The following is a 17,079-nucleotide window of genomic DNA, read 5'->3' as shown; positions in this document are numbered from 1 at the left end:
TTTTGCTTTGAGACAGAGTTTTGCTCTTGTAACCCAGGCTGGAGTGCAATGGCATGATCTGGGCTCACTACAACCTCTACTTCCTGGGTTCAAGCGATTCTCCTGCTTTAGCCTCTCAAGTAGCTGGGATTATAGGTGCCTGCCACCACTGTTGGCTAATTTTTTGTATTTTTAGTACAGACTGGATTTCACCACGTTGGCCAGGCTGGTCTCAAACTCCTGACCGCAGGTGATCCACCCACCTTGTCCTCCCAAAGTGCTGGGAGTACAAGTGTGAGCCACCACTGTTGTTTGTTTTTCTGTCTGTTGAAGAGTGATGGTTTACTTCTTTCCGAAAATCATTGTTTAATGTGTGTGTTGACAAAAGAAAGCCAAACTCTGTAAATGTTTGAAGATGTTTATTCTGAGCCAAATGTGAGGCCTGTGAGCCATGACACTGCCTCTGGAGGTCCTGAGGACATGTGCCCGAGGTGGTTGAGTTAACAGCTTGGTTTTATACCTTTTAGGGAGATATAGGAACTCAGTGGATATGTGTGAGTGTACGTTGGTTCAGTCTGGAAAGGCGGGACAACTCAAAGGTCGGGGATGACAAGGTCAGGGTGGCAGCTTACAGGTCACGGGGGATTCAAAGATTTTCTGATTGGCGCTTGGTTGGAAGAGTTAAATTATGAAATTAATGAAAGACCTGGAATCAATAGAAAGGAGTGTCTGGGTTAAGGTAAGAGGTTTGGGAGACCAGAGTTCTTGTTATGTAGGTGAAGTCTCCTACCTGGTTGCTGTTAGAGGCAGCAGACAGCAAGTGTCTCCCATTCGGACCTTTCAAAGGAGCCAGGCTCTCAGGTAATCTTTCTAGGATCGGAAAGAGACCTGGAAAGGGAAGGAGATTCTCTACAGAATGTAAGTTTTCCCTAGGAGAGATGGTTTGGCAGGGCCATTTCAAAATATGTCAAAAATATTTTGAGGTAAAATACTTGATTTGTTTCAGGGCCTGCTGTGTGCATCCTTTGATGCTGTATTAGAGGCAGGTTGGAATTTCATACCTTGTTTCTACAAAAAGCCTGTTTCGTCAGTCTTAAGATCTCTGTTTTAATGTTAATGCTGGTCAGTTGTGCTTGAACTTCAATGGAGGAGGGAATAATGAGGCGTGTTGGACTCCTCTTTCCTGCCTTTTTTTTTTTAAGGTAGAGCCTTGCTGCAACCTCCTGGGTTCAAGCGATTCTCCTGCCTCAGCCATCCGAGTAGCTGGGATTACAGGCATGCGCCACCATACCTGGCTCATTTTTGTATTTTTGGTAGAGACGGGATTTCACCACGTTGGCCAGGCTGGTCTTGAACTTGTTGCCTCAAATGATCCGCCAGCCTTGGCCTCCCAATGTGCTGGGTTTGTAGGCGTTAGCCACTGAGCCTAGCCCCTCCTTCCTGTTGTGGCCTGAATTAGTTTTACAGATTTATTTGGAATCGCCTTGGCCAAGAGGAGAGGTGCGGTCAGTAATTTGGGAGGCTTGGAATTTTATTTTTGGTTTACAGTGCATTTGCAGGAGGAAGCTAAAATCCTGAAAGATATATACTGAAAATATAGTACAGTTAGTTGAGGGTCAAGGGTATGTTCCTTGAGACTTGCCAGGGTAGAAACTGTTCACCCTGCCCAGTGTGGACTTGGCCCCTGGCACAAGGTACAGCTTGGCTGCTGTGCCCACATGCAGGGTCTGGGCAGGAGTCCAGCAGCTGGCATGCACCACACAGAGGCCTCTCCTGCGGGAGAATAACCTTGCAGGATCAGCCTAGAGGGCCGCTTGCCTGCTTGGCTGTAAACATTCCTTTTGCAAAATGAATATCAACTGAAAATAAAGATATTCAGATTAGAGGCCTCCTGGAATGACTAGTGTTGGAAATAGATGTTGGAAATAGATGCTCGGTGCTGTAAAGAAAAATTAGCCCTGAGACAAAGGATCGTTTAGCAACGCAATTTTTACTTCCTGGACTGCAGGAAGGGTACCCTTGCTAGCCATTGTGCCATGAGAGTACAGTGAACAAAGGAAAACACACGCATTTATCCCATACGTATTTGGGGTCATCCTTACTGCTGTGTCTGATATCCGTTGGCGGGAGCCAGACCTCACGGTGTAAACTAAATAACTTTTCTAAACAGGTAAAAGCAAGGGGGAGCTGGGATATGCCTGTGAACATGTCCAGCACAGATATTTTGGTTAAAGTACAGGGACCTGGAGTATACTACGTGCCTGTGAGCATGGCGTGTTTAACAGCTACATAGGATAGGGCTTAACAAAGTTATCAGCACACTTATTCTACAAGAAAGGAAACTTTAAAAAGGAACTTTCTACTTCTTATAGCCAGGAGTTTCTGTGATCCTTGGGTCCTCATAGAACAAACAGCCCAGATAAGAAGTCAGCTCAGACCAGCCTGGCCAACATGGTGAAACCTTATCCCTACTAAAAATACAAAAAATGAGCCAGGTGTAGTGGCACACGCCTGTAATCTCGGCTACTAGGAAGGCTGAGGCAGGAGAATGGCTTGAACCCAGGAGGCGGAGGTTGCAGTGAGTCTAGATCGTGGCACTGCACTCCAGCCTCGGTGACAGAGCGAGATTCCATCTCAAAAAAGGGAAAAAAGGAAGTTCTACAGGCCTGGACGTGCTGCTTGTGTCTGAGGGGTGGGGCAGTCTTGGGGACTGAGCCCTCACTGCCCCCTGCCCCACCCCCTTACATTTGGTCACAGTGGTGGTGATGGTTGTATTGTGACAGCAGAGGAAAGCATGGCTTGACAGCTTTTCTGAAAGGGCGTAAAATGACAATGTTGAATTATTGTGTCTTACTAATTATAGTTCTGTAATGTAGCTTATGAAAATAAAACCAAGAAAACTGAGTCCAGTTGTCCTTGATTGGATAACTAGTTATTAATTTCTTTCTTCTCCAAATCTAATTACTTTATTTCTAATTACGAAAGGCTAAGAATATTGAGTAATGTGCAGGAAATTATATAACAGCCACCCTTTCACATCACCCAGATTTAAGAGATAATATCATGCTGTCCTATATACTTCAAATCAAAACTTTTTCAGGAAATAAAATGTAATAAAGTCCACAGTCTCCATCCTTCCTCCCTCCTCTTCCCGGTAACCATAGTCCTAATGGTGATCATTCTTTCCCAGGCATGATACTTTTCCTACAGTATATTTACTAATAAAATGTATATTTTTGGTTGTTATTTATTTAGCATCAAAATGTATATTTTTTGGTTATTTATTTAGCATCAACATACTATGTCTTTTTACATAGCATTATATTTTTGAGACTTTAAAAAGTTTTTTATTTTTATTTTTAGAGACAGGGTGTTGCTCTGTAGCCCCGGCTGGAGTTCAGTGGTGTGATCATAGCTCACTGCAGCCTTGGCCTCCTGCGTTCACACGATCCTCCTCTCAGCCTCCTGAGTAGCTGGGACTATGCATGCGTGCCACGGTGCCCAGCTAATTAATTTTTTTTTTTTTAGAGCTGCAGTATCCCTATGTTGCTCAGGCTGGTCTCATCCTCCTGGCCTCAAGCTATGACCACACCTCGGCCTCCCAAAGTGCTGGGATTACAGATGTGAGCCACCGTGTCGGTCTGGAGATTTATTGTATTGATAAATTACAGATACAGCCTCTTCGTCAAACTGTTGTGTAGCCGGGCGCGGTGGCTCAAACCTGTAATCCCAGCACTTTGGGAGGCCGAGGAGGGTGGATCACGAGCTCAAGAGATCGAGACCATCCTGGTCAACATGGTGAAACCCCGTCTCTACTAAAAATACAAAAAATTAGCTGGGCATGGTGGTGCGTGCCTGTAATCCCAGCTACTCAGGAGGCTGAGGCAGAAGAATTGCCTGAACCCAGGAGGCGGAGGTTGCGGTGAGCCGAAACCCCCCCATTAAAAACCAACAAGGGAAACATGAGTGAAACTCCGTCTAAAAAAAAAAAAAAAAAAACTGTTGTGTAATATTCTTTTTACAAATGTATTTGTTTTCAACAGCTGCCATAACATTACCAGATACTGGGTGACTTAAAGCAACACGATGCCTCACAGTTCTTGAGGCCAGGAGTCCAAAATTCCAAGTGTCAGCAGGGCTCTGATCTTTCTGAAACCTGTAGAGGGGAACCCTTCCTTTCCCCTTCCAGCATCTGGTGGGGGCCGGCAATCCTTAGCTTGCAGATGCATCCTTCCCGTCTCCACCTCCATCTTTGCACAGCCCTCTCTTCTGTGTGTCTGTGTGTCTTTGTCCACATTATCCCCTTCTTAGAAGGACACCAGTCATTGGATTTATGGTCTACCCTACTCCAATATGACCTTGTCTTAACTCCATGATATCTGCAAGGCCCTGTGTCCAGTTAAGGCCACATGCACAGGAGGTGGGGGATAGGACTTATATATTTTGGGGGAACACAATTCAACCCATATCAATCAATAAATTGCAGTTTATTCAGTCTCCTGTTGGTGGTCAGTTAGATTGCTTCCAGGTGTTGTCATCACATTATTGGTGCCAAGAACATTTTTCCATAACCACTGCATGTAACTGTGTGTGCACGTGCAAATTTCTCTCTCTTTTTTCTTTTTTTTGGGGGGGAGGGGATAGGGTCTCACTCTAACACCAAGGCTGGAGTGCATTGGTGCAATCTTGGCCTCCTGGGCTCAAGCAATCCTCCCACCTCAGCCTCCTGAGTAGCTGGAACCATAGGTGCACACACCATGCCTGGCTAATTTTTCCTTTCTTTTTGAAGAGATGGGTTTTACCATGTTGCCCAGGATGGTCTTGAACTCCTGCGCTCAAGTTATCTGAGCCCTTGGCCTCCCAACGTGCTGGGATTACAGGCGTGAGCCACCACGTCCCACATGTGATGTGAATTTCTCTAAGGAAACATTAGCGGTGGGATATCTGGGGTGCAGGATGTCTCTAACTCTGCTAGACCTTGCCAGACCGCTTCCAGGGTTTCTATCAGTTCACACTCGCTCCCATTTCCCTACAAATGCACCATTATCTCTGTGTATTAACAGACTTTTGTCATTCTGCAAGATGGAAAATAGTATTTCATTATTGTTCTTATTATAATTTCCTTAAGTACAGTGAGGTTGAATATCTCTTGATATGTTTATGGGCCATCCAGGCGTACTTTTTTGTGAATTGCTCATTCGTGTGACTTTTTCTATTGGGTTGTCTTTTTCTTCGTTATTTCTAAGAATTCTGTATATATTCTATCTAGATACTAAGTCCTCTGTTCCTAAAATAATATCCTCTCCTAGTCTATCTTGTTTTCTTGCTTTATGGAGACTTTTATTTTAATATTAATGTTAATCATTATCTTATTAATCTTTCTGCTTATTAATCTGATTTTTATAGCTTTTTGTCATGGAAAATCTCAAGCATATATAAGAGAGATTAGCACACGGGACATTCCAGCTGCACCACTGTCAGCACGTGGCCACCTCGTCCACCCTACCCCATATCGGGCTATTTTGGGTTTTTATTTATATGTGTTTTGAGATGGACTCTTGCTCTGTTGCCCAGGCTGGAGTGCAGTGGCGCTGTCTCATCTCATTACAACTTTTTCCTCCTGGATTCAAGCGATTCTCATGCCTCAGCCTCCCCAGTAGCTGGGATTACAGGTGCTCACCACTATGCCCAGCTAATTTTTATATTTTTAGTAGAAGCGGGGTTTCACCATGTTGGCCAGGCTGGTCTCAAACTCATGACTTCAGGTGATCCACCTGCCTCGGCCTCCCAAAGTGCTGAGATTACATGTGTGAGCCACCGCACCCGGCCCAAATTGGGTATTTTGAAGTAAATCCCAGACCTCCGGTCATGTCATCTGTGCGAATATCATGCTGTATCTATGAGAGACAGGAGCTCCAAAAACATGGCTGCAATACCATTATCCTTCCCTGCCAGAATTCACAATAATTTGCAATATCATCAGATATCCACTTAGTATTCATTTTTCTGCAGTTGTCTTTCCTTTTTTTTTTTTTTTTAAACAATTGGTTACAGTGAAATGGGATTTATAATCCTTTTCCTTATGGTTGATTTTTTTTGGGTCAAATTTAAGAAATTCTGCCGTATTCCAAAGTAGGAGAAAAAAGTATTCTGTTATGTCCCCCTAATAGCTGAATTTCGCCTTTCCTACTTAGATGTCTGCCATCTGATGTGCTCGGGTTCTGGGGTAGGTGGGGATCCACGGTGATTGGCTTTCTTACCTGGGTAGCTCAGTGCCGCAGCGTCGCCCCTTGGATGGCCAGTCCCTTTTCCCCCCACGGCTCCCTCCTGCCCCTTCCCGTGACTGCAGAACCCCGGTCCCTCTCTCTTGGCCTGCTCTGTGCCTGCCCCCGCTGCTGGACCTGGCTGGAGGAAACAGCATACATCTCCCGACCACAGTCCTTCTCCCTGGTCGTCTTTCCCCCTCCCCCGTTCTCCTGCTTCTGCTCTCCCCAGCCCTCCTCCCGCCTCTCACCCTGAGCTGCTGACTCTGCTTCTCAGTTCTGTGAGCGAGCAGATGTCAGTAGGGGGCATCCACAGCCTCCCGCCGCACACCCGCCCACCACCTGCGTCTGCGGCCTCCCTGGGGCGCGTGAGGACTGTCTGCGCTGCCCTTCCTCGGAAGGGGCTCCCCCACTGCGCGCCAGACCCTTCCCAGACCCCCCCCCCCCCCCCCCCCCGCGCACTCTCCGCTTCCCTGTCTCCCCGGGCGGTGATTGTGTTTTCTTTGTTTTCCTCTTTATGGCGTCATTCTCATCCACCCAAATAGGCTGTGATTTCTTCCATTAAAAAAAAAAAAAAAAAAAAAAAAAGACTCATCAGTGTATCTTTTCTCTGTCTTTTGCATCTTTTGCACAGTCTCTTTGCTCCTTTATTTATTTATTTATTTATTTATTTATTTATTTATTTTTTGAGACGCAGTTTCGCTCTCGTTACCCAGGCTGGAGTGCAATGGTGCGATCTCGGCTCACCACGACCTCCGCCTCCTGGGTTCAGGCAATTCTCCTGCCTCAGCCTCCTGTTACAGGCACGCGCCACCATGCCCAGCTGATTTTTTGTATTTTTAGTAGAGACGGGGTTTCACCACGTTGACCAGGATGGTCTCCATCTCTTGACCTCGCGATCCACCCTCCTCGGCCTCCCAAAGTGCTGGGATTACAGGCGTGAGCCACCGGACCTGGCCATGTATATATATTTTAAAGGAGTTGATTGTGGTGGTGCTTTCCATAGTCCCAGCTATTTGGGAGGCTAAGGTGGGAGGATTACTTGAGCCCAGGGAGGAGGTCGAGGCTGTAGCTGTAGTGAGCTGTGTTTGTGCCACTGCACTCCAGCCTGGGCGACAGAGCCAGATCCCGTCTCAAAAAACAAAACAAAAAAAATCCAAGTTGAGAATCTGTTTCAGCTAGTGAGTTCAGTCTGTTTACATTTATTTAAGTTTCGGCAGGTCTGAGGGCAGGCGGTGAGTTATCTCAGCTGATTTTTCAGTCATTTACGAATCAAACTCCTCGTTCGACTCTGTACCCACTTTCGCGGCATCAACAGATGCTTTTTAATGAACAGGTTTTTAATTTTCTAATTCCTTTTTCTATTTTGATTCACCAAGTGTTTTTTGGTGAGTTTCAAGCCCCATTCCCACCGTCCATTCCTCCCAGTTGTCGTGTCTGCCTGTTCTTGTTAATTCGGATCGCCTCCTTGTGTGTAGTTTTTATAACGGGCTCCTCTTCAGCGGGGTGTATTTCTGGCCTCGACGGTGGGAGTCTCGTGGTAAAGTGGATTTGCACTGGCCTCTGCCAGGTGTTCCAGGCGTTCCGCTGGCCCAGAGTCACTTGTATTCATTTCTCAGCCAGGTGTTCCTACTTTGCAAGCATGGTGTACACGTGGGAACTGCTTTCTTTTTTCCCCTCCACTCAGAATCCAGACGGAGACGAGCTTCTTTGCACATCCAGGAGCCTGGGGGATAGAGCTCTTTCGTTTTGCTTTGGCTGCATTACCTGAGACATGAACCTTTGGGGGCTCAACATTGCAGATGTGGCTCTCACGTGCTTCCAAGGCTCCTTCTACACGTCGACACAAAATCCTAAGCACCCGATTGTTGGGTGCTCCTGGGGCGGGCCCTGTCCCCCAGCATCACTGGGCCTGTCAGCGTCTGTGGGTTCAACCTCACCCTGGCTTTCAGTTTCCTCTCCAGTCCCGGCCCTGGGGAGTCCCTTTTCCCTACTAGTTCTTTCATCTCTTCTTTTTGTTGTTATTCAGTCTGCCATTTCTAGTGTCTGTAGCCTTAATCTGCAGTGTTGCCAGGACCAGAAGTTACCACTGATTTCTTACCTAATACCATAGATGTAGTTAAAATGCATTTTTTCTATAATCTTGATGTGAGGTTTACTTACCATTTATGACGTTTAGATTTGCACCATTCAGAATATGACACGTTTCTCTCTCCATAGCCCGACTTAAATCTCTGCAATGGCTAACGAAGCTTATCCTTGTCCGTGTGACATTGGCCACAGACTTGAGTATGGAGGGATGGGCCATGAAGTTCAAGTCGAGCACATCAAGGCATATGTCACCAAATCCCCTGTTGATGCAGGCAAAGCTGTGATTGTCATTCAAGATATATTTGGCTGGCAGTTGCCCAATACCAGATATATGGCTGACCTGATCTCAGGAAATGGATACACGTATGTACAAAGTTCTGTTTCTTTGTTTAAATTCATATACGTTTTCATGGTTTATTTTGTTCCCTTTAAAAAAAAAAAAAAAAAAAACTGCCAGGCACAGTGGCTCAGGCCTGTAATCCCAGCATTTTGGGAGGACGAGGTGGGCAGATCACTGGAGGTCAGGAGTTTGACGCCAGCCTGACCAACATGGTTGTAAGGTTTATTGCCGATGTAGAATGAGGAAACTGAGGCAAGTATGAGAAAATGAGAAGCCAATTTATTCAGCCCCCGGGTGAGGTTCTGTAGTCCAGGAAGGGGCCAGAGAAGTCGCCCCTGGCTGTTTAGGTCATGGGGTTTTATGGGAAGGAAAGGCGATTGATTGGCTATTGAGGAAACAAAGCAAAGGCAATTTTATTGGCTGCCAGGAAGCAGGAAGTGGCTGAAACTAGTTGCTATTGGTAGGCAGGCGGGACTTTGGGTAAGCAGGCCTTCCGGGGGCATACAGAGCAGACTGCTACCAGGCAGGGTCTGATGGGGCTTCTTTAAAAAATTTTCCTGCAGGGTTTAATAACAGCAGGCTGGGGGTTAAATGCATAATTTAGTGCTGAATGTGGGCTTGGGTCTGGCATGCAGAGGCGGGTGCGGAGAAGCCGTGTGGCAAGGCCAGATAATGAGCTCGGGTAATGACCTAGTTATCAGACGCAGAGAGAGATGGATGAGTCCGTTTAACCCTCTGCGAGGCAGCCGGCCTTACAATGGTGAAACCCTGTCTCTACTAAAAATACAAAAATTGCCAGGCGTGGTGGTGCGTGCCTGTAATCCTAGCTACCCAGGAGGCTGAGGCAGGACAATTGCTTGAATCTGGGAAGCAGGGGTTGTAGTGAGCTGAGAACACACCATTGTACTCCAGTTTGGGTGACAAAAGCAACACTCTATCTCAAAAACTAATAAACTCTAAAAAGACAAAAGAGCAGTCTGACTATGCAGTGTTTATATTAGACACTTCCTTATCTCACTGTGGTGAAGGTAAATGGGAAATGTCATGTGAAATTAAACAACCTCCTGTGCTGCTAACTCAACTCTGGCTTCTTGTCCTCCTGGGCATATACCTGTCCTCTAGACTTGCTGGACACTGAGAATTCTTTCCCTGTGTGGGGCTCTGGCCAAACCCAGGCACTGGACTCCTTGGGCAGACCTCACTGGCTCTGAAATGGACCCGTCACTTGGCCCTTCAAGCAGCTCAGCCTCGGGTCAGATTTCACAGGCCCATTTGGACAACAGAGCGTCCACGGATCCACCTGGTCCACACACGTACCACCATGGCCCCATCAGAATTAGACTGGGGTTCAGAAGTGGCACAGTGAGACCTTGCTCCCCTCCCAAAGTGTACCTCTTTGTCTGGCAACCCCTGATTGCATCTTATTTGCCCCTGGCATGAAGCACAGAGGAGAGCCAGCACCCTTCCTTCCTCTCTAGCGTCGGAAAGCATCAACCCAGCAAGCCCTGAGCTTGGTGCAGGGCTGGATTCCTTTGTTTTCACAGAAAGAGAAGCTGGAGACTCCGAGGGTGAGCCTACGTTGTGTTTTTCTAGGAGGAGAAACTGGCTTCAAGGAATCATGCCTGCCCTGACGGGACGCAGACTCAGTGCTGAAAGAAAAGACCTTCCTTCAAGTTTTCCTTTTTCATGTCCCCAGATGAGGGGACTTAACTTTCTAGGGGCAAGCCCAGTAATTAAAAAAAAAAAAAATAGCTAGCCTCTTGCTCCGCCAGAGCCAGTGCTAAGGGCATGACTGGGATCGTTGCCCTTAATCCTCGGGCAGCCCCTTGAGGGCGGAGCTGCTGTTGCTCTCATTTTGCAGATTAGGAAACCAGGCCATAAAGAGAGCTGGGACGTTGCGCCAGATCACACTGCCCGAGCAGCCGATCAAATGGCATTTCTGTTCCTGCTATTCACGGTGGGTCCTTTAGCAGTACTCAGGACATGAACGATGAGGAAACACGCCTTTTTTACAAAGCACTTTCACGTGTATATAAGTCTTTTTGCCCTCCAGAGCCTCCTCTGAGGTTTGGCAGTGCAAGGGTGCTGTTTATTTGTCAGATAAGAAAATGAGGCTGGAAGTGGTGGCATGACCCGTTAGGGCCACATGGCAGCATGCGGTGTACTGAGCCTCCAACTTGGATTTTCTCACTCAAGTTTCAGTGTTCTTTCTACCCCTACAGGAGGGGCCCTGTTCCTCCAACCAGGTGGCATTCTATTTTAGGAAACAGGACTCAACCCAAGAGGCCGGCTCCATCCCTCTGGGTTGGCTTGCGTGGAAGAGCGACCTGGACTGGGGCCAGGCGTGTTTGCTGTCTGCTGCCCGTCTTAGGATCGTACCCTCTGGAGAGGAGACTGTGCTTCGTTGGCGTCTTGGGCGGAGGCTGGGAAAATTGCTTGGTCATAGTGACTGGACACGTTAGCCAGGTGTGCCCTCTGGCCTGAGGCTCGGGTGAAAGGCCAGGAGTCCCCCATGCTGGCTGAAAGGGGCAGGAGGGGCCCTCAAAGCCACCCGCCTCAGGCCCCTTCCCCCCGGTGCCCCCAGCCTATCCCACGGGGGTGTGCCCTGTGGATGGCCTCATCATTTGCAGGGCCGGGTTACCAACTGGCTGCCAGACGCTGTGCACCTGCAGTTGTGAAACCTAAGATGGCCTGGCCTGGTGCCAGGTGGCTGCTTTGCTGTGATCAAAGCTGGCCTTCACAGCCACTACTTTTCCTTTTCTCTGAGCCAGACTTGCCAACTTAGCAAGTTTTTAAATAAATGCAAGCAAAATACTGAGTCAAGCAACTCTGAAACTAAGCTCAATTCATGTCCATATTTTGCAGAACCATTGTTCCAGACTTCTTTGTAGGGCAAGAGCCTTGGGATCCCTCTGGCGACTGGTCCATCTTCCCTGAGTGGCTGAAAACAAGAAATGCCCGGAAGATCGATAGGTGAGTTATCCACAGACGTGGCCTTTTGTGTGGCATGCGCCAGGGAGGAGAGAGCCACGTGGTCTCCACCTTTCAGACTCTACTCCCTCCCTCAGGGTAGGACTTCTCCACAGCCAATGGAATCCTTCCCATGGCACAAAGGGGAAAAATTTTTTTTTTTTTTTTTTTTTGGAGACGGAGTCTCGTTCTGTCATCCAGGCTGGAGTGCAATGGCACGATCTTGGTTCACTGGAACCTCCGCCTCCCAAGTTCAAGAAATTCTCCTGCCTCACCCTCCCAAGTAGCTGGGATTACAGGTGTATGCCACCATGCCTAGCTAATTTTTGTATTTTTAGTAGAGACGAGGTTCCACCATGTTGGCCAGGCTGGTCTCGAACTCCTGAACTCAGGTGATCCACCTGCCTCAGCCTCCCCAAAGTGCTGGGGATTACAGGCATAAGCCACTGCACCTGGCTTAAATTTTTTTTAAATTAAAAAACATTTTTTTTAATTAAGATTTTTAGGTCGGGCTTGGTGGCTCACACCAGTAATCCCAGCACTTTGGCAGCCTGGGCTGGCTGATTACTTGAGATCAGGAGTTCAAGACCAGTCTGGCCAACATGGTGAAACCCCATCTCTACTAAAAATACAGAAAAAAAAAATCTGGGTGTCATGATGCATGCCTGTAATCGCAGCTACTCCAGAGGCTGAGGCAGGAGAATTTCTTGAACCTAGGAGACAGAAGTTGCAATTAGCTGAGATCTTACCACTGCACTGTAGCCTGGGGGACAGAGCAAGACTCTATCTCTAAAAAAAAGAATTAATTTGCCGGGCGCGGTGGCTCAAGCCTGTAATCCCAGCACTTTGGGAGGCCGAGGCGGGTGGATCACGAGGTCAAGAGATCGAGACCATCCTGGTCAACATGGTGAAACCCCGTCTCTACTAAAAATACAAAATATCAGCTGGGCATGGTGGCGTGTGCCTGTAATGTCAGCTACTCAGGAGGCTGAGGCAGGAGAATTGCCTGAACCCAGGAGGCGGAGGCTGCGGTGAGCCGAGATCGCGCCATTGCACTCCAGCCTGGGTAACAAGAGCAAAACTCCGTCCCAAAAAACAAAAAACAAACAAACAAACAAAAAAAAGAATTAATTAAAAATGTAAAAATAAAATAGAGATGGTATCTGTCTATAGGCATGAACCACCACACCCAGCCGGGATAGCATTCTTTATGTGATGATGATCAATATCAAACAATATTTTATGAGCACCATCTATGAAAAGAGAGATTTTAGTCCACCTGACACCTGAGTAGTGTACATTTTACCCACTGTGTAGTTCTTTAGTCCTCACCCCCTCCTACCCTCCCCGTTCTGAGTCTCCATAGTCCATATATCAGTCTGTGTGCCTTTGTGAACCTACTCATAGGTTAGCTCCCACTTATAAGTGAGAACAGGGAGTATTTGGTTTTCCATTCCTGAGTTATTTCACTCAGAATAATGGCCTCCAGCTCCATCCAAGTTGCTGCAAAAGACTATTATTTTGTCTTTCTTATGGCTAATAGTCCATGGAGTATATACACTGCACTTTCTTTACCCCCTCATTGGTCGTTGGGCACTTAGGTTGCATATCTTTGCAACTGTGAATTGTGCTGCAATAAACGTACGTGTGCAGCCCACCTGTACTTGGTTCATTGCTTCTAGTTGAAAATGTGTTCTGAGTTCCAAACAATCAGTTTGCAGATGAATCATTTGTCAGACAAGGGCCACTATTCTTGGTCCTCTCATGGTTGAAATAGTCCTTCCAAATTTGGCTGCACTCTTTGGGTGTGGGAGGAGAGAAGCAATGCAGAGTGGGGAGTTTTGGGGAGAGAGTGAACATGTGAAGTCAGAGAGTGTCTGGGCATCTGCCTGTAGTTATGGCTGGTAATGGGAGGGAGGAGAGAGGAGACCCTTCTGGGAGACTCAGGGGACAGAGGAGACTGGGACCCTCTGTAGGGAGCAGATCGTGGACTCAGGCCTTTCGAGCCGTGCTGCGGACTGTGGCCTTCATCCCGAGCCTGTGGAAGACTGCTCAGCTCTCAGCTGGGAGTGAGCTGGTTGGATCTGTGTTTTGGGAAGAGTGCAGCATGCCTGCAGCTGTCAGGCAGTTGGAGGGGGCTGGGCTTGGCAGGGAGACTTGTGGGCATGATGCAACAGTTGGGTGGGAGCTAGTGAGGATGGAGCTCCCAAAAGAAGAATCCTTAACAACTTCAAAAACGGTTGCCGATACAGCCCTGATATCAGCACAGCCTTTGAGGGGTTCACAGAATAACCCTGATTCTTGAATGCTTTTTCTTTCTGTTCTAGAGAGATCAATGCTGTCTTGAAGTATCTGAAACAACAGTGTCACGCCCAGAAAATTGGCCTCGTGGGATTCTGCTGGGGTGGAACTGCTGTCCATCATTTGATGATGAAATACTCAGAATTCAGGGCAGGGGTGTCTGTCTATGGTAAATCTGCCTTGCCCATTTTTCCTGCATGCAAAGGGAGGCGTGGAAGAGTGACAGCAATCATAAGCCTCCCCATCCACAACCCCCAATAATGTGGAGACTGCCCATCTTACGGAAATGGGCCTTAAGAATCTGAAAATAGAGGTGGAGGTTTGTCATGCAGTTAACCAGAGGATGTCACTGGGAGTGAAGAAGCCTGGGTCCCAATGGTGTGACCTTGGGAAAGCCACCTAACCTGAGCTCACCATTTCTTCACCTAGGATGAAGGGGATAGCATTGTTTTTAACGTAATGATGATCAATGTCATTACATCACTTAAGATTTGTATGAGTGACATCTATGAAAATATTTTTCTGGCAGTGGCTAATGCCTGTAATCCCAGCACTTTGGGAGGCTGAGGCGGGCAGATCACTTGAGCTCAGGGGTTGGAGACCAGCTTGGGCAACATGGCAAAACCCCGTCTCTACAAAAAAAACAAAACTTAGCTTGGCGTGGTTGCATGGACCTGTAATTCTAGCTACTCAGGAGGCTGAGGTGGGAGGATCACTTGATCCCAAGGAGGTAAAGACTGCAGTGAGCCGTGATCACGCAACTGCACTCCAGTCTGAGTGACAGAGCATGACCCTGTCTCAAAAAAAAAAATAAATAAATAAAAAAGAAAGAAAGAAAAAGATTTTCCCAAGATACAAATTGTTCTAACTGTACACAAACATGCACACACACTAAAGACAGAAAGGCAGCCAGGCACGGTGGCTCACGCCTGTAATCCTAGCACTTTGGGAGTCCAGGAGTTCGAGATCAGCCTGGGCAACATAGAGAGACCTTGTCGCTATAAAAAATTTTTAAATTACTTGGGTGTGCTGGCACGTGCCTGTGGTCCCAGTCTCTCAGGAGGCTGAGGCAGGAAGATCACTTGAGCCCAGAGGTTAGAGGCTACACTGAGCTATGAATGCACGACTGCACTCCAACCTGGGTGACAGGGAGTGAGACCTTGTCTCTTTAAAAAAAAAAAAAAGGAAGAAAGGAAAGGAAAACACACTGTGAAATGTAAATAGCAACTTACATATTTTTGGCCAAAACAAGCCAAAGTTTTATAGCAATGAAATGGCATTATGTGTGTATATAGAAACTGCTTGCTAAATTCATGATATAGAAGCATTCAGACCAATATTTATACAAAAACAAAAAAGACACATAGGAAGTACAGCCTTTAAAAATAATGCGGATGCTTCTCTACTTACAGTGGGACTAAGTCCTGATAAACTCATCCTAAATTGAAAATATCCCGTCAAAAATGCATTTAATCCACCTCACCTACTGAACTTCATAGCCTCACTTGGCCCCCCTAAACACCGCCATCAGCCTCCAGCTGAGCAAAATTGCCTAACACAAGGCCTGTTTTATAATAGAGTGTTGAATAGCTCATGCAGTTTATTGAATTCTGTACTGAAAGTGAAAAACAATGGTTGTATGCGTACGTGGAACCGTCGCTTAGCCCGGGACGTCTGAAGTGGGGCATGAAGTTAAACCAATGATTTTTTCTTGGCTTAATGTTCCTCACTGTGGTATTTTCGACCACTTTTAGCAGGGAAAAAAAAAAACCCTCAAATATTGACTTAGGACGACTCAAAAGGACAGAAACTCAAGGCAGTGGCCGCCTGCCTCTGGGAACAATGGAGCTGACAGATGCTTTGTCCAAACCGTGATTTTGCGCAATTTAGCAAAAGGCGGTCAGGAGTGGCTGCCTCCCCAGCGCCACCTCCTGGCCGCTGTTGTGCAGTGCGTGAGCTGCGGAGCATGGCTGGGCTCAGGCCCAAGGACATCAAAAGGGATCCAGCCGTATGAAGTGACTTTGCCAGAGTGGGGAAGGGAGCGCGGCCACCTTCTCCGAGGGTCCCTGCTTCCTAAAGAGTAGTTACAGGTGAAGGAGGCTCTCTCTGTTACTTAGCTTTTCTGTGCTGCCAGCAGGAAATGGGAAAAAAGTTATTTATTTACTTCTCATCTTAAAATGGCAACTTACTGCAAAATTTTCACATTCTTATTTTCCCATAGAAGTGGACACACCCACAGGTTGTTTTCAGACAGCCTGGGTCAGGCAGAGTGTGCTTCTAATTTCAGAATTAATCTCGAATGCTGACGTGAAAGATGAAAACTAATTATTATTATTTTGGGACAGCATCTTGGTCTGTCAGCAGGCTGGAGTGCAGTGGCACAATCTTGGCTCACTGTAACCTCTGCCTCCTGGGTCCAAGCAATTCTCCTGCCTCAGCCTCCTGAGTAGGTGGGGCTACCAAACCCAGCTAATTTTGTATTTTTAGTAGAGACAGGGTTTTGCATTGGTGGCCAGGCTGGTCTCGAACTCCTGACCTCAAGACATCCACCCGCGTTGGCCTCCCAAAGTGCTAGGATTACAGGTGTGAGCCACTATGCCCGGCCAAAAACTGATTTTTATACACTGACCTGCGAGGCCCAGTCTGTTTCACACTTCCACACTCGTGGTCTAGTTCGAGTCTAAATACCCATTGAAATGACCGCGCTCCTCTTACAAACGAAACTACTCAGAGCATTCAAATCAGAATCTGTGGGGCTTGTGCAGGCCTGAGAAACTTCTCGAAAGAGAGTTTGAAAGTGATCACCTCTTAGTAAATGAAGGCACTTCCCAGAGGGAGCATTCCTCAGGCTGCCCCAGCATCTTCCCATACTCAGCAGTGGATAAGGTCTCATTCAATTATTTAATGGCCTGATTTTTAGTGCATAAAGTGGGGAGATGGAGAGTAGGAAAATATGACTAAATAAATTTCTCTTGTACTCTTACAATCTTTTTGGATTTCTTTTAAAGACAGGGTCTCACCTTGTCACCCAGGCTGGAGTGCAGTGGCACAAACATGGCTCAAGCAGCCTCAACTTCGCAGGCGCAAGTGATCCTCCCACCTTAGTCCCCCAGGTAGCTGAGACTACAGGCACAC

At 47.1% G+C, this 17,079-nt stretch overlaps 1 protein-coding gene across 2 annotated transcripts in view; it reads left to right on the top strand.

Annotated features, from left to right (window-relative positions):
- The window catches only part of CMBL (carboxymethylenebutenolidase homolog), a 25,861-nt gene that overhangs the window by 5,952 nt on the left and 2,830 nt on the right, over positions 1–17,079 (top strand). For both annotated transcript variants that reach the window (XM_017496939.2, XM_037727287.1), the window contains exons 2-4: positions 8,463–8,696; positions 11,539–11,646; positions 13,971–14,113. In XM_017496939.2, the coding sequence (XP_017352428.1) occupies positions 8,482–8,696; positions 11,539–11,646; positions 13,971–14,113 (466 nt within the window). In that variant the 5' untranslated portion in view covers positions 8,463–8,481. The remainder of the gene's footprint in view (positions 1–8,462; positions 8,697–11,538; positions 11,647–13,970; positions 14,114–17,079) is intronic.

Source organism: Cebus imitator, unplaced genomic scaffold (genome assembly GCF_001604975.1).
Source record: "Cebus imitator isolate Cc_AM_T3 unplaced genomic scaffold, Cebus_imitator-1.0 Scaffold226, whole genome shotgun sequence".
NCBI classification, from domain to species: domain Eukaryota; kingdom Metazoa; phylum Chordata; class Mammalia; order Primates; family Cebidae; genus Cebus; species Cebus imitator.
The sequence above is the reverse complement of the archived record's forward strand: the minus strand, read 5'-3'. Positions and strand labels throughout refer to the sequence as shown.